Source organism: Anopheles stephensi, chromosome 2, assembly GCF_013141755.1.
Source record: "Anopheles stephensi strain Indian chromosome 2, UCI_ANSTEP_V1.0, whole genome shotgun sequence".
In the NCBI taxonomy this organism is placed as follows: domain Eukaryota; kingdom Metazoa; phylum Arthropoda; class Insecta; order Diptera; family Culicidae; genus Anopheles; species Anopheles stephensi.
Genome location: NC_050202.1, coordinates 82,889,164 through 82,905,775, shown reverse-complemented (window position 1 = coordinate 82,905,775; position 16,612 = coordinate 82,889,164). Strand labels below are relative to the sequence as shown.

Genomic DNA, 16,612 nt, shown 5'->3' with positions numbered 1-16,612 from the left:
TTCATTAACAAACCTACAGCAGCAGACGAACAGCAGCAGTTGGTTTTGATTAATTTGCGTCCACCCGAGCAGATTAAACGAGCTTTTTTCGTGTTTGTTGCGCGTTTCGTTCCCGAAAAATAATTAACATCTACCGAGCGGTCGTTATCATTGAGGCACTCTCTCTCTCCCTCTTTCTGTCTGTCTCTCTCTCTCTCTCTCTGGAGCAAGTGCTATTTGATCTGCCGAAATGCCGAGGGAGTCTGTGGCATTTCTGAGCTTGTTTTAATTTCGCTGACTATGGCGCTGCCGCAACATGCACGAGCAGTGCTTTATTGATTCTAGTCGAGTGGGACGCGAAATATCACTTATCAAAAACCCCGATGATGAATGTGCAACTTCACATTCATTCACTAGTGCCGTGCGCATCACGTGCGTTACGAGGAAGCGTTACGGGAGCGATCAGAAACCCCAGCTTCCTTCACTGCTGGGGTACGTCAGGCTCTATCAAAACAACGATGACACGAGACGATGTGCCATTGCTATTCCGTATCATGACGAGTTTCCGAAATTATTAAGTCATTTTGTGACGGTTGAGTGGGAACGGGAACGGCCTCCGCTGGTTGGCGTCTCGTGTGAAAGATCTAAAGAGACCGCAGGAGGGACGCATTGTTTATCAATTAAACAGAGTTTAGAATTATTAGAGCAATATTCCAAATCAAATTCCAACGCCTGCTTGCACGATCTTGGGAAATTCTTCGCCAACGACTTCGCCACCGGTTCAGAGGCGGGAAAATGCATCGTGATCGAGCACGATTAACTCTCCCCCCGGAGGGTGGAAAATCCCTTTGCATTAGCTCCTCCTACTGCCGAAGGCTCCCCGTTCGAGGGAGGGTGGCCTGCATATTGTGCACTGTCAAAAGTACTGTGCGCCATGTTGGCTTTTGCCAGCTCCCCCCAGCACTCGCATGATGCACATTCAGGGGTTGCAATGCAGCAGCTCGCGCGTAATGTTATGCACCCCTTGTACGGGGTGGGAAAAACGCACCCTGCCAGTGTCGTTTCTAGGCGCACATTAAGATGTACTTTTCTGAAGCAAAGACCCACTGTTTTTTTTTTGTGTATGTGTGTGTGTGTGTGTGCGCGCACACTTTTTGCTTCAATGTATGTTTTATCGATTACCATGTTAATCGGACCGCTGCTGCTGGTGCTGCTGCTGGTGTTGCTGCTGCTGCTGCTAGATGGCGAGAGGCGCTCGAGCAATTCATCCCCCTCAGTCGGGGCGCGAACCATTCCCGAGGCTAGAGATCGTGCCGGTAAAAGCGATAATTAGCATATTTTAATTATAATTACCTATAACGCAAATTCAAACTCCACACGATTGAGGTAGGATTATTCTCTCATGATCGCACCATCCTGCTCGCGCTCGAATCTAGCCGTCTGCTTTCTCCCGTAGACCCCCATACGAACGCCCGTGGAAAAGCCCACTCCACCAGACAATGCAACACGCGTTTGATAATGTGCGCGAGAGTGAGAAAGAATGCGTGCGTGTGTGTGTGTGTGTGTCCATTAACGCAACAATGCACACAATGCAAAATGTTGCACATTTCGACGCATTGCAATGCCGCGCTGTGCTAGCCAGCAGGGCGATCAAAAACAGGGCGGATCCTAATCCTGCAAACTAGCAGCAAAAACAAGGACACGCACACATGATGGAGCGCAAAGGGGGAGTACTCATCGCTCCGGGGAGGCTCATTTGTGCAGTTTTCCACGCCTACCGGCGAGAATGGAAAATGAAAAATTGCATTTCGATAGCAGTAAAAAGTTGGATTCTAAACTTTCCCATCAGTCACACACACACACACTGGTTGGGTCCTGACGTGTCCCATTCCTGTGGTGGTGGTTCGTGTAAGGTGTGCTCCTACTAGAGTAGCAAATGGTGGGTCCTCCAATGAGGGTCAACCATGCAACAAAAAGGGTGTTCTGCACAACGCTAATTAATAATCCAAATCTCAACATCATGCAATCGGCCATAAATCTTGCCCCCCAGGCAGGAGTTTTTTTTTTTGTTGCGTTCCGTCACGATAACGCTCGCCAAACTTCTCAAATCACGCGTTACCCTTGCGCGAGTGCGTTGTTGTACTCGACGGATTAATTAACTTAAAATGCCCGCTTTCCTTTCGTCCAACACCATTTCCGGCTAGTTGCTTATCTTTCTAATGATATTGCGTGCGCCAGTGTGTGTGTGTGTGTGCCAGACATGTGTGGAAATGCGTGCATCTTCCCGTAGCAAACCGCAAACCTCTTTGTCCACGGCCGTAAATCATCGCGGATGTATGTATATGCACATTACGATCCTCGGTCATGACATTTATGGGCGATTGCATGCAGCAGCGTTGGGTCCACAACGAATTTTCGGAACTCTGCGGGCAACAGGCTTCAAAAAAGCATTCGCCAATCAAAAAAAAAAAAAGAGAAGGGTCTTGTGTGTACACGATTGAGGTGACATGGAGAGCGTTCGCATCGGTTGGTCCAAGAGTCCCGCATCACCGCCGATTGATGAACCCGCGCAATTTGTCCAATGTCAAACGTCAGGTTTCGAGCGTTGTGGTTCTGCGTGTGGCTCTCGGCGAAACCACTCCTAATCAACCTCAAATTTTGGCTGTATCGCTTGATCCGATCTGGGGAGCTGGGTCCCGCCTGCTGATTCTTGAAACCCACTCATTAATGAATTTTCGTGTGGATCTCTAGGTCACGGAGAATGGAGGTTTTGTGGATGCATGGAGTCGCCATGACCTCGCGTCAAACTCGTCGGCACCATCGCTTGCGCTTTTTTTGGTGATCTTGCTGCAATCGCGTTCGTTGACTTTGCTCGCTTCGTCGTTGCCATTCTATCCGGAAGTATTGTCTCTGTTAGACTTTATTAGGTTAAGGAGCTCTTGAAGCTAAAAAGTGTTGCGCAATAAGCGAAGAATTTCTACATTCTTCTCCCTCTCGGCAGCTCTTCACGTAAACACAATTACACACCCTTTGGAAAACGAGTTGCCCAAAACCCTTTCGTAGTGGTGATCAACACCTTCTGCCCACTTCCATCCTCAATCACAATGCGATTCTTTTCCGTGACGATCTCTCGTCCTCTCTCTCGCGCGCCACCGCAGCACGGCCACCCTCTCGTGTCTATCTAACGCACCAACCCCCTAACGAAACCTTCTAAAGCGTACCGCCACGAAGCAACAACCACCAAACAAAAAAAAAAGGGAATTGGGCATGGAAGATTGCGCAGACCGGTTTTCAGGGTCAAGCAGTTTTGGCTGTGACTCTACTACTACTACCAGGGCCTCAAAAACTGTGTTCGAGCGGCGGTGTCACGCTCGTGCGCAGCAAGCGACTTTGTGTGGCGGCTGATGCCGATGATGGTCGTGTACCGGTCTAGGCAGTGATCGTGTTTTCGTTTCACGCACGATCTTCAGAATCGTCTCGGTGGGGGGTGGCGGTCGGGCATACTCTTGGGCGGTGGGGAGGTCGAGGGTTAAAACGTCAACCGAAATGTCAAATTTTGGAGTTAGAGATGAGTATGCTGTCCGGCTGGTCGAGATTACCGCTAGTCCATCCCAAACCCATTGTTCCTAACCTTCAATGAACCTTAGCCTCAGCTCAGTCGTTCAACGCGCACGTCGACTGCAATTCAATTGCCGCGCATGGTGGGGTGCAGTTTCTCTATCTGTCACTGTCCCCAGAAGAAATCTCCCAGGAGCTCCACCATTCTACCGGAAATGGTGTACTGATTACGGGAAGACAGCATCAAAAAAGGGCCAAAAGGTGACAATTGGTGCACAAGAGCGTAGTGGCGATCGAATCATTAAACGCTAATACCCTAGACACAAAGCGGTGACATCGTTTTGCGGTTGACTGATAATGATTTGCTCCACTTCACGTTTGATGATTTTGGATGAGTTTTTTTTTCCTGGGGGGGGGCAATTTCTGAGCATTATTCTGAGGTCCTATCAGCCTCCAGCGGGGGAACACTTGTCGCTTATTAATTTCATAAAAATTATGACAACATTTCTAGCCCGTTTCCCGTTTCCTGACGCGAGTCTCCGATGCATTAAAGTGCAAGCTTCGTTTTAATGCATTAAAGTGCAAAATCGCTCGCTGGCTTTTTTTTGGGTTCGATTTCGTTTCCCGGTCATCAAACGAGATTTCACGGCGGGCTTTTTATTTCTGCTGCTTCATCAAACTTCTGGCGATTTTCAATCAACCAGAAAGCCTAATCAGCTTTGTTCTGGGAACCGCAGGCACTGGCAAAAAAGGGGGCAACAAACACACAGGACTCTGTGGTGGTGGTGGTGGTGGTGGACCGGATATTTGATTTTTATTTTTAATGTTTTATAATTTACAATTTTTCGCCGCCACGCGGAACCACCAGCTAGCCGCTGCGATAAGGGAATGTGTGGTTTTGGTGGGTGTGTGTGTGTGTGTGTAGGTGGGATGCATATGGGCGAATGCATAAAATTTTAATTTCCCGCAATCACAATCGCATGAAAAATCACATGCTCCACCGAACGGTGCTGTGTTGTGGGGCGGGCGACATTTGGCTGCGGTTAGCTGGTCGGTTGTGACACACGGGGGGCGGAGCACAGGACTCACGGGCTGCTGTACAAATGATGTTATTAATAAATGTAGTGTGTTCCACTGTTTATGCTAACCACCACCCGTGCCAGGGAAAATGACCCCCCCACCCTCTCAACTAGAATGTGAATGTGTGTGTGTGTGTGTTATTTTATCTAGCCGGGGGATTTTTTTAAGTTTACGCTTGGTCTCTGTGGCCTGTGATCGGTGGTCCACATTCTAAGCTTTATAATTAAATCAATTATGAGCCAGAATGGTTTTATATTTATTGTTCCATAATAATCGGCACATTCCAGCCGCTGCTCATGTTTCTGCAACATCCTGATTGGGATCGCTTTGTGCTACAGGGCAAATTTGTTTTCATTTGTTAAATAATTGCATAAAAGGACATAAGCTGAGTTTGGCTTAACCCCCCTTCAAAACGAAAAAAAAGACCACATTAACCATCATCAACCAATCATCAAAACGCACCCTCCCGAGATCTGGTGATAGACTTTTTTTTTTGCATAACACACAAAAGTAATGAAGAAGCCCGCTCACCAGCACCAGCAACTGTGGGTTTGAGCACGTGGATATTGAACAATTGAAATCCCACACGAATGCGAAACCAACCGGAGCCAATCTGCGGTTGGTTCGCCAAAAAGAAAAAAAACTACAACCCACAACAGGTCACAAAAGGTCGTCCGTGTCGGTGCGGGTGGTGAAAAAATATGGTCACCCATAAAGTGCATCAGGTGAACGAACGCGGAAAAAAACACACACGAAAAACCGTGAAAAATGGACGTGGAATATGTTTTTTGGGCCGCACGGGAACGGGCCACGTGTGGTTTCTCGGGGCGGGGGTTTGCATTCGTCGTCGACCCATCATCATCATCATCACCGTATGCGGATGGCCTCCTAGTATTGAAAACCAAACCGGGAGCTCCGGCCGGGCCCCCTAATTGGAATGGGAAAAAATAAACTCAGCAACATTTTTATTATGTTATCACCATCGGGTCCATCATATCCGCAGCACATCCAGCCGGAGCCTGGGTGAAAAAACACAAATTGCGAAAAATAACTCATGCTCCCCGGGGAGGGAGGGAGTGGTGGGGGGGGGGGGGGTGTACAACATCATTACTGTGTTAGCATCAAACCGCGACACAAACAATCGTGATTTTCAACAAAAAAAGAGAGAATGAATTAAAAAATCAACCATTGACCAACAACACCTCCCACCCAACGGGAAATGCATCTCTCACCGCAAGTGCGGATGCCGCGGAGTGGGAAGGAAGAGTGGGGGGAGGTACGGATGCATGTTGACCTTTTGATGCAACATTATGGATGGCAAAAATCAAGCAACAAACTTATGAACTTTTATGTCACAAATTGTATAATAACTCTTGGAGCCATTGTCCCTAATTGGACATCGAATAAAACCGTCCTTAAACTTGCTTTTATTCTTTGATTTTTCTGGACTTTAATTCTTTTTTTATATTTTTTATGTTTTTCTCCCTTTTTGGGTTTTTTGACTTTTTCTTTTTCTACCAAGATTATTTAGTACGTTTTTATCAGTTTTGCTAATGTTCTTATATTTTGTTTATTTTAAATTCTTTTTTTTTCTTTATTTTTTATCCTCTAAAATCGCTGCTTCACGTTTATATATTTTTTTTGACACTTACATCCCAACTTACAACCTTCAAATAATAAATTAAAGTTGAACAGTTTTCTGTTCTCTTTTATTGTTCTATTTATATTTTGATAATGTTTTTATATTTTTATTTTTTCTATGATTTTTTTATATTTTTCATACATATTTCCCCATTTTTGTCTGGATGGGATTTGAACCCCGGTCCTGCCGTGTGAAGATCGGCGCCGGACCACCCCAAAAAGAACCCGCTTTCCCTTTTCCACTCTGGTTGAAAAGATGAAGAGATTATTAATAGGCTTTTCTAATGTCTTTTCGTTAATTTCTTATTCTCTTCATTTATGTCTGTCTCAACTCATTTAAATTGCTTCTATCCCTTTGAAATTCTTTATTAATCATTATATCTAATTAAATACCATTTGCTTAATTTTTACACATTAACGATGATTTTTAACTACATTTCTCTATTTAAATTGCCTGTGCATTAAAGCTAAAAAGGCTCCACAATTTATTCAACGCACATGATTAAACAAAGCGGCATAAGTTATGATCTACAAAAAAAAAAAAATAAACCCATTTCCCCCCACCGAACCAATAAAAGGGAATAAAAGAAAAATCTATCATACAAAAAATTACCACATCCTGCCAAACCCTCCTTCCCCATCAAAACCGCCTCCAAACACTGCAAAATGGAAAATGCAAATCAAATAATGAAAATAACTAGACACCACAGCATGAAAAGCCATGTCCGCGTGTGTGTCTGCGTGGGTGGTAACGGCGGAACATCCTAAAACAAAAATATTAAAATATTCCCCCGCCCTTTTTTTTGTGTACGTGCATTACTATCTGATTGAACACATTTATTGCACTTTTTTTGTGTTGCTTTTATTCCTAAAAATGCATTCGTCCTTTTTTCCACCACCCTGCTATTGATCTTTATTGTCCTGCTGTTCATGTATGTGGTTTAGCTACAACAAAATAATGACGGTGCGAGGTTTTTTTTTGTTTTCGTCCACTTTTTCTGCAAAAATTACAATCGTCAAACATTTTTCATTGTGTCGGAAAAATAAAAACCCCCAATCCCCCGAACCGAACGGCCCGCGATTGGGGGTTTTCGTTTGATATGAAAACGAATGAACAACCAACCTCTCTCCCTGCGGTGTGGGTGATAATGTGCTTTTATGTTGCATGGCGTTCGGCTATGCTATGGTGGGGATAGACGGATTACCGAGCTTCAGGGAATAATTGATTGAAGTGGCGAATGTTTTAGAATAGTAATGTATCGATTAAATGATTTCCATTTTGACCAACTGTTTTATTCTAATGCATTTTTCTCTTCTTCATCTTTTTTGCAGAGATATGGAAAAGGTCGCAAAAAGGTACGTGTTACATGATCGAGTATATTCAAATCAGAACAGCATCTAATTGCTATAAAACGGTGAACACTTATTATTAACACACACTCACACACACACACCCTTTTGTCATCAAAATTATAGCCCAATTTAGGGGAACGCTGTTAATCTAATTGCACTTTACGCAAACGATCGCACAAAAACCTACGGGTTGATCGAAAAACCCACACCCTGTTCCCCGCACTTATGATGCCGACCACCCCACTGCGCTTGTTGTCTGCTTAACATATTCGACCGGCCGCCGACCGACTCGTTTTACATCTTTTCGCAATTAGCCACCACAACAGGTGACGTTATCGGACGGGGCGCATGGCAGAAAAGCAGCTAAGAAAAAAAAAATATTCGCCGATAATAAATGATGATAGGGCACCTGAACCGAACGGTGGCGCGAGTATGCACAGGATCAAGTACGATCCCCTGTTTTCTGTCCTGGCAGCAGAAGGGATGAATCTGCTTTTGTGCGTAAGGGTTCTTGTGGGGCGTTTTTTTGGCTCTTTCTTTGGCTGGTATGGCTGATTGACAGTCAGCTGGACCCAGAAGACCCCGTGGTGCCGTGTCGTAAGGACACCGCCCATTATGCTTTCTCCGAAATAACAGTGAAAGGCACCCGGATGGGGGGGGTTTACGATCGGTGCACGATAACGTGATACGCAAATTGTACGCTATCAAAAGACGATATTTCTCGCTTCGGGTTTTTTTGCCGGGCCACACATTCGGGTCCATCTTTGCTTTTCTATCGTTCCAGCGTGAGGGTATTGCTTTTGTGATACTGCACTTGTTTGCGCTTTTTAATGTGGTTTGTAATTTTTCATCATCATCATCGTTTTGCGGTGTGGCCGCCGCGAGTGTTGCGTTGTTCGGTTCGAATTAAGCATTATGTTTTGCTTCCCGGTGGCACTTGCTGAACTCCGTCACTATCACCTGGGATGTCACTATCACCGAAGCTTTGGAACGGAAGGATACAAAAAAACGCTGAGAGTGCGCACAGTGGACAATTTTGAGGAAAAATTTGGGACAAACCGGTACAGATGATTGACTAAAAAGGCTGCTGATCAATTGAAGGCTAGAAAGGCTAGCTAGACATTCATGTCAAGTCCCAATGACGTTGAAATGTCACAGAAGCAGACTTGAAACATTATTGGTCGCGTGAGACACTCTTGGGCACGCGTCTCAGAGATTAAGGATTCAGAAGACCGATGCCTCTATATTCCAATACTACTTTATGAAGCATTGGAGAATGTCTCGCATGGACTAAATAATTTAAGATGTCCTGTATGTCTAGTAGTGTTGTCTCGTTCCTCTGGAACACTTCCTTCCTATCTGGCATATTGAGGTGAGCGGATGGGCAATTTAGTATCGGCGCTAGTTGCACACTCGAAGGGATCGGTAACAGATTAGCAGCCGGACCGCTATCGATCGGCCGGCAATGACCGGCCAAGACTCCACGCTTTTATATAATAGCTTTATAAAATTACTTGAGCACTTTTAAGCACCTTACTTCTTAAAAAGGATTCATCAGAGCACGAGTTGCATGTTTTGGCCATCTTCTCGCCAGCCACCTAATGTGCGCAGTGAGGAAGACATTTATCCCTTGATCTACACAAACACGCATACTCCATAAAGAAGATGTCAGAATTAATTTTTACGATATCACCGCGCCCATTCTTCGACCGTTGATTGTCCTTTTTGCTTTTGCACCTCATCGGCACGCGACTTAAGTACGTGTTGGCCACTAACGCATCATTCGGTGAATTGGTTTGTTATTTATTTAATGGTTGTGTCCCTATTTTGTTGTGGATCGATATCACCCGCCCGTGTAATCGTAATTAGATCCCCACCCCAGTCGGGCTGTATTCGGGCGAAGAAAACTTCATTACCTTCACCACTCAATTTGCTCTCTCAACAGCTAATGCGGTGGTGCGTTGAAATCTTGCAGTAACCATGTTTTGCAGATACAATCTGTCTGATTCGCAATTCGCGTCCATGTTTGCTGCTACGATCGACGGGGCACACACACACACGGTGCATGATTTATGGGAACTCCCTTTTTTGGGACCCCTGAAGTACAAAAAAAAGCCCCGTTCCGTTGCGCTAATCGAAGGCAGATGCAAAAAGGCTACCAAACAAACCGGTGGCTTTAAGATCACATTCTGGAGTAATTGCAATGGCAGTTTCGCCTTCCGGGGACGCCCATCGCGCTGGACATGTTTATGATCATGAAATGGCAGCAACTTGAGCATTCTCTTTTTCGGGCTGTTCTTCGAGACCACGCCGGAACCCATGCTGATCTTCATTCCGGAGCCGTTGATTTATGTCTTTTTATAACCTCAAGCGACGCGTGTCCGCAAAAGCACCAAAAGGACACCGGAAAAACACCGTTCAGTGGCGAAAGTATTATAAATTTCGAGTCGAGAAAAATATGTAACACCACCATCCCCGCGCTGCGCGCTGTTGGCCGTTAATGCGTGAGAATGAAATAGGCGACAGCTTTACGTTATCTTCGTAGAGTGGACATCGGGTGTGTGTGTCTAACTTTGGGGGGTTTGTTTTCGTCCACTAATTACGCGCTCCTGCCCGACAACTAGTTCCCGTTGGGATCATTATTGCCTGATCCTGTTCCAGGACTCACAGGGGAGCCCAAACACGGAAGAAAAGATCGAAATCTCATTAAGGCCAACGATGGGGCCCACAAGATCATTAACTCTCCACAGCACAGAAAACATGTGTTTCTCAAACACGGGGGGGACGGTGAAACGCGTGTATCATTAGTGTAGAACGTGTGTGTGTGTGTGGTTGTCGTGTGCTGATATGTTTTGTGTTATAATTCAATTTACGGCGCGCTCCGAAAGCACGACGAACGGGCGACTTATTTTTCGGCACATCAAATTTAATTCACCGGTACGATTTAACGCTCGTGTAATGTGTGCGCTCGCCCTGCACCGAAACCGCATTGTGTGTGATCGATCATGCAATTTTCCAAACGGCTTGTAAAAATATGTACAGCAGGGGTAATTGAGTGTTGTCGGTTTTACTGCTGACACGGCACTCCAGCAGTGAGTGAGTGGAGAGTGGAGTTGTGGTGTTGGAGCGCTGGGCTGGACGGGTTAAAATAACTTTGAACAAACAATTTGCAAGTAGCTACTTTTTGTTGCTGCTTTTGTTTTTTCGGCTACAATACCGGGTTCTCATAGAGGCGCCAACCTGCTGCGCAACAAGTGAATGAACCAGTGCTTCGACAACAAACCACTTCGATGACACTTCTGGTGTGGCTTTTGCGTTGCGTTCTTCGCTAGTCAGCTTAAATGCAACATGTATACGTCACGTCGTTTGCTCTTCTCCTTCACCCTCGAGTGAAGTTCTCAATGAATCTTCGGTCCGTGTTAATAGAAAAAAGCACCCAAGAGCCACCCCACACATGTGTGCCACAGGAATTGTGGTGTCCTTTCGTTTTAGCGCGCACGCATGCTGTCGACACAGTTGGAAGACAAATTTTGCCCACTTCCGACACGACGCGGGATTATGTTTAATTGCTTTACGGCTGCTTAACGGACTGCCGCAACACCGTGCCACTGGTCGCCATTCTTTGCTGCGGGACCATCCCCCCCCCCCCCTTGGGTTTTTTGTGGTATCTAGCAATGGCGCCCCCCCGAAAAAAAACTAGCTCCCTTGGAGTGAGTGCGCGCGTACATATGAATGGTTTGCTTTCTTCCGTTGGCACAACTCCTTCCGTTTCGTTAATGGAAAGTGTTGTGTTGTGTATAGGGTGGTGTGGTTGGTGGTCCGGTTCCTCAAGCACACAAAAACAGTCATTTTACGTGCGAGGATGTGACAGAATTGGCGCGTCTCGTGATCGAGTGTTGGACATTTTATTTGAGATGAGTGAGATGTGGTGGTAGCACTACACAAATCATATGGCTGTAGAGATCTCTCGTAGATGGGATGGAAAGATTAGACAAATGAGGGCTGTTGTGATGAAATGTTGTGACATGCCATAGCACGACTTCTACGACTTCAATTACCGGCAAGTGAAAAGTCAAAGTCTGTGTATGGACCTTTCCATATACCCATTTACTGACTTAAGCTATCGCCTCCGGAGAGGTATATTGAGATATTCGGTTCTAAGTCTACTTGACGTAGAGAACTGAAATTACTTATAATCCGTGGAACATTTGATCTAACGCCGAGCTCTAGATCAGGGCATAATTCTAGAATTTTTTGATTCTTTTCCGAATGAAGTTAAATAACTCAGTCTTTGTAAAACGAACCAAACAACCTTGGTCATCTCAGCTTAAAGGAATTCTGATGATCTGATGATGATTCTGATGAGGAACTGATGATATGTTGTGACATACTCAAGCTGCCTTTGGCGACTTAAATTATCCGTAATTGAATAGTGAGTCCTGCAGTAGCTGATGGAAAATACGCGGCGTAATCGAGACTGGAACCTAATCACCCGTGATCTTCGAATAAAATTGAGCTAAGGCTTTTGTGGAAATTCCATATTTAGATGCATCAAGCCATCATGGACTCCACTGTTGGACTCAAGGATTTGCAGAGTATTTATCTTTATATTCCTTAAATATAACTCTCCAAAAACTTCACCAATCTACACACTATCTACAAAAATTCGCATCCTAACTGCAGTGCTGCAGACGATTGTAGTAGGCGCGTGTGAAATCACCAGATCTCGTCACGATCTCTCAGTCAGCATGCATTTTCCGACAGCTTCTCGCACATGTGCCGCGTGTGTCTGGTGTATGGCGCGGCCTGTGTTCTGTTCAGTCAGTTTTTTTTGCGGCCACCTGCCGCCTCCCTTACTGTTTTACCGCCCAAAATCATTCCCAAAAATCGCGCATCACATTACGTCAGACCCGCGCTCTTTGTCGGTCAGTTTGCTTCTTTCGATTCTTTCCAGCTTTTTTTATTCATCTTCTCGCTCGCTGCTCAACGATGCACGGAAGAACCTACGCGCTATGGATACGCGCATCAGAGTGGGGAAGGCATCACCTGGTACCGACCCACTCCACTCCTGTCCCTCCCTGCCTTTCTTCTCCTCACCATAGCAACATTGTAGCGGCACCACCAAATCGGATGGTGACAAAGAATGAGTTTTTTCCTTTTTTTTTTTGCTTCGCTCTCCCACCCGAATAGTGAGGCGGGCAAGAAAAATTGCAATTTTCGGCGGGTTTCGCGGATGACGCGTATGTGTGTGTGTGTGCGTTGCTGGTTCACACAGCGCGGTGTGTGTTGGAAGCATCATGGGTTAAAGCAGGAAGGGGATAGATTCAGAGATTGGCTCAACAACAAAAAAAAAAGCCAAAACTATCAAAGCAGGCGCATTCGGATGGATGAATGCGTTTTTGTTTTTTTTTTCTCGGTCTCTTTTTCGGTAATCTAGCCACCCGGTGCGTTGTTGCATTGCGCCCTCTTGCCCTTGTGCGTGCGTGTGTGTGCGTTTGATGAGATTTTCTCCCGTTTTAGCAAAGGCTGAGTAGGAGTACGGAACGATCGCGGGGAGAAGGGTCATGATGCATAAAGTGCGGGTTCGCTAATTTTTTTTTTCGGGGTAGTTTTGTCGTGTTGTGCTATAACGATGATGATGGGGATGATATTGGTTTAGAAGTGAACAAGAAAAAAACAGAATGGAAAATCAGCCGATAGGGGAAAATGATCCCCCGTCATGCAATTCGGAAATGCAATTTTTGGGTGTTATATGGTGCTGATGCAGATACATACGCGCGCGCGTTTGTGTGTGTGGGAATAAAAAATGCATCGATAAAGGAGGAAGTTTGGCGAATTTTTTGGCTAAAACGAGCACCCCTCACCATCCACCCGTTTACTCACACACCGAGCGAGGGAAAACGATGATTTTTTTTGCGCTTTTTTAAGAGCCACAAGTGACAGTGTATGTGCGCGCGCGCACACGCATACACCCGTCGGACAGAGAGAGAAAGAGAGGCACAAAAAACGGCCTACTACCACACGAACGCTTAAAAAAGGCAGCAGCGGTTTTTTCGGCAGTGTGTGTGTGTGTATGTAGTTGACGGGAAAGAAACGGGTTCAAAAAACCAGAAAAAATCGTCACTTTTCTCATCTTTTTTCTTGCCGTTGCTGCGTCTGTTCGTCTCTCCTTTTTTCTTTTTTCTTTGGTGGAGCGCCGCGCATGAATGATGCGTTGCGTTGGCGGTGGTGCAGAATGAGGGTGGTGGTGTTGGTGGAGCAGTTTTTTTTTTGTGTGTTCGTCTTGTACTTTACCTACCCGTATACAACGCAACGTGTAAGGTACGTGGAGCGTGGGGGAGGCAAACCCCGGTGGAAGGAAAAGCTCCGAAACGAGACATTCGCGCGACACGCAAGTAATGCGGGAAGCGCGGAAAAAGAAGAAGAAGAAGAACAGGGGGAGGAGGAAGAAGAAGCATATCAAAACGAAAGTGGAGATTCTCTCTTGTCGAATTGCTTTTCTTGCTGTTGCTGGTTTGGGCTCGCTGGTTTCTTTTACTTCTTTTTGCTATGCGGTACAGCTGGTCAAACTGCCAACTGTACACCACGTTGAGCGTGGCGTATCAATTATCACTGTTTATTGATGAGTATTAAACGTCAGTTTGGTGATGCCTTTTGTCATTTTTACGGTGAAGTTTAGGGACATAATTAAGGTTGGATTGTTGATATTTTGCCTTTTTTTAAGAAGAACACTTAAAGGGTTTCATTTTATGTTTAAATTAAATGGGACAACCGCTTGAGATCACGATCAAGCGAATATGCATATTTTTCACCTCAAATGGGACCTCATAAGAACATTGACAGTCAGTGAAATGTAACCACGGCCTAGGACAATGATTGTAAACAAGCCAAATTTTAAAGTTCAAGAAGTCTGATGATAACGAATTTCTATTCGTTGCGAAAAGTAATGATGGACTTTCTTCTTCTTCTTGGCACTACAACCTCGACAGGTCTCGGCCTGCCATTTCTGGCTTTCTGTGACTTAAATTTACCCGTAGTAAAGTAGTCAGTCCTGCGTACGGGGAGATGGTCTGGATGGGATTTGAACCCTGGCCCTGCCCCGTGTGAAGACCGCCGCCGCTGTCGTCTCGGCCACCGGACCGCACCATACTCAGAAATATGCATTTTAAAAAATTTATACAAAAATTTATAAAACAAATACTTATTTATGCAATGCAACTCAAAGTAAATGTGCTTTTGCAGTCCAAGTGCTACATAAAAAAAACGATCACAATACCTTTTCCATGTACGGACATTAGTTTGACCGACTGTACGTACAACCGTAGCGGGCGAGAAGAGCGTGTGCGTGTGTGCAGATTTTCGCGGTTTTATGCATTTTTCAGGGTGGAATGGAACAACGGGGGTAACGGAGGAAGAGAGAGAGGGAGCGAGTGAGATAGAAGGGCGCGGGAATGATTCGAGGTGAAGTCGTTTCGCGCCCCGGTACGTACGATGATGTTGTGAAGGGAACGAAAAGGGAGAACAACCTGAACCTTGCGGAGGGCCAAAAACCCAACCAAAAAAAAAAAAAGAAGGAAAACCTTCAACGTGGATGTTTGATTTCGATTTTTGTTTTTTTTTTTCGCTTGCTTTTGGGGAAGAAGAATTTTTGCTCACTTTTCGCGCGCTGTATTCTGCTGGCTTGGTGGTTCGGGTTTTTTTTTCTTTTGGTTTTGGGTGCCATTATCGTTCATTGCCCTGCGGGAAATCGTGCGCCTCGGCCTCGGTCGTCGGTGCGGTTCTGCAACAAAACTGCAGTATGTAAATTTTGGAATCTCTCCGACGTTTTTTCGTGCCGTTCTATCTCGCTTTGTGTTTAGTGATTAGCCACAGACAAGGTTAACACCATCGGAGGAGTATTTGGATTTTTATCAAGACGAGAGCTGTACCGCTATTGAGCCTTCAACATATTATTTTCCTACTAATCGCACTAAATAATTCATTCTCGGATATGCGATACGGTAATGCTTATTATTCTCTGGCCAAGATGAACATTTTTTTTAGGGGAAATTCACAACCATTCGCAAAACAGGCTCAACAAGCACGCTTGGACCACATCGGCACATTGGTCCGAGAGTGGTGCAGTTACAGAAATAAAAAAATAAAACCGAAAAGGGAAAAAACCGTCCCTAGTTTTATTGAAACCTTCGCAGCACACACACCAGCTCACGAAAAAGGTACCAGGCCCTTGCTTGCTTCCCTTTTTTTCGGAGACTCCTAACCTTAACGGCCGGTTTTATGTGTTTTTTGGACCCGTTTCTCTCGGACTATTTTGCAAACATTCCGTTGTCCTGCAGCAGCAGCAGCAGCAGAAGCAGCAGCAGTACCACGGAGCGTCCTTTTTACTCGTTCCCGTCCCTTTTCGCCCGTCCGTCCTTCGTCTCCAATCAACACACACTCCCTTTTGGCCTTGTCCAGTGTGTTGGCCGAACCGATGTGCGTGTGTGTTTGTGTGTGCCAGCCTGCCCGTTTGTCCCCTTTTCCCTTAAAAAAGGAAGTAAAACTGGAAAATCCCTTGTATTGCCCAGAAGGTTTTTCCGCCGCACCCTACCGGGCGCGTTGATTTGTGTTTTTCTATCGCCTGTGCCATCTGGCAATGAGAGGTGGCAATGAGGTTGTACATAATGTGCTTCACGCAAAAATCTTTTCTGGTTCGGGTTCTTGTTTGCTCTTGTTGGGGAACTTTGAACCGATAGCAACAAATCTTTGATAAAAAACCAGGAACAAAAAAAAGAGATGGTCGATTAAAGAGTCTGCTCAAAAAGCCCATCGTGTTAGACCCCCAAAACTGAAGAGGCGTGCGCGCGCTTTTGAAAATGACGAGTAGAAAGGGCAGGCTGCGTGTGTAGGTGCTACGTGGAGAAAATGCATAACAAGCGGGAAAATTTTCTAAAAAAAACTGCTTTAAATTTGTTTACTAGATAAAGAGAATTAAAATCAAATTTCGATTTAGCTCTTAATA

General features: G+C 45.3%; 1 protein-coding gene across 2 annotated transcripts in view; it reads left to right on the top strand.

Moving 5' to 3' along the window:
* LOC118505711 (zinc finger protein squeeze-like) overlaps positions 1–16,612 on the top strand; it is a 32,228-nt gene that overhangs the window by 4,548 nt on the left and 11,068 nt on the right. For both annotated transcript variants that reach the window (XM_036041884.1, XM_036041883.1), the window contains exon 3: positions 7,591–7,614. In XM_036041884.1, coding sequence (XP_035897777.1) covers positions 7,591–7,614 — 24 coding nt within the window. The remainder of the gene's footprint in view (positions 1–7,590; positions 7,615–16,612) is intronic.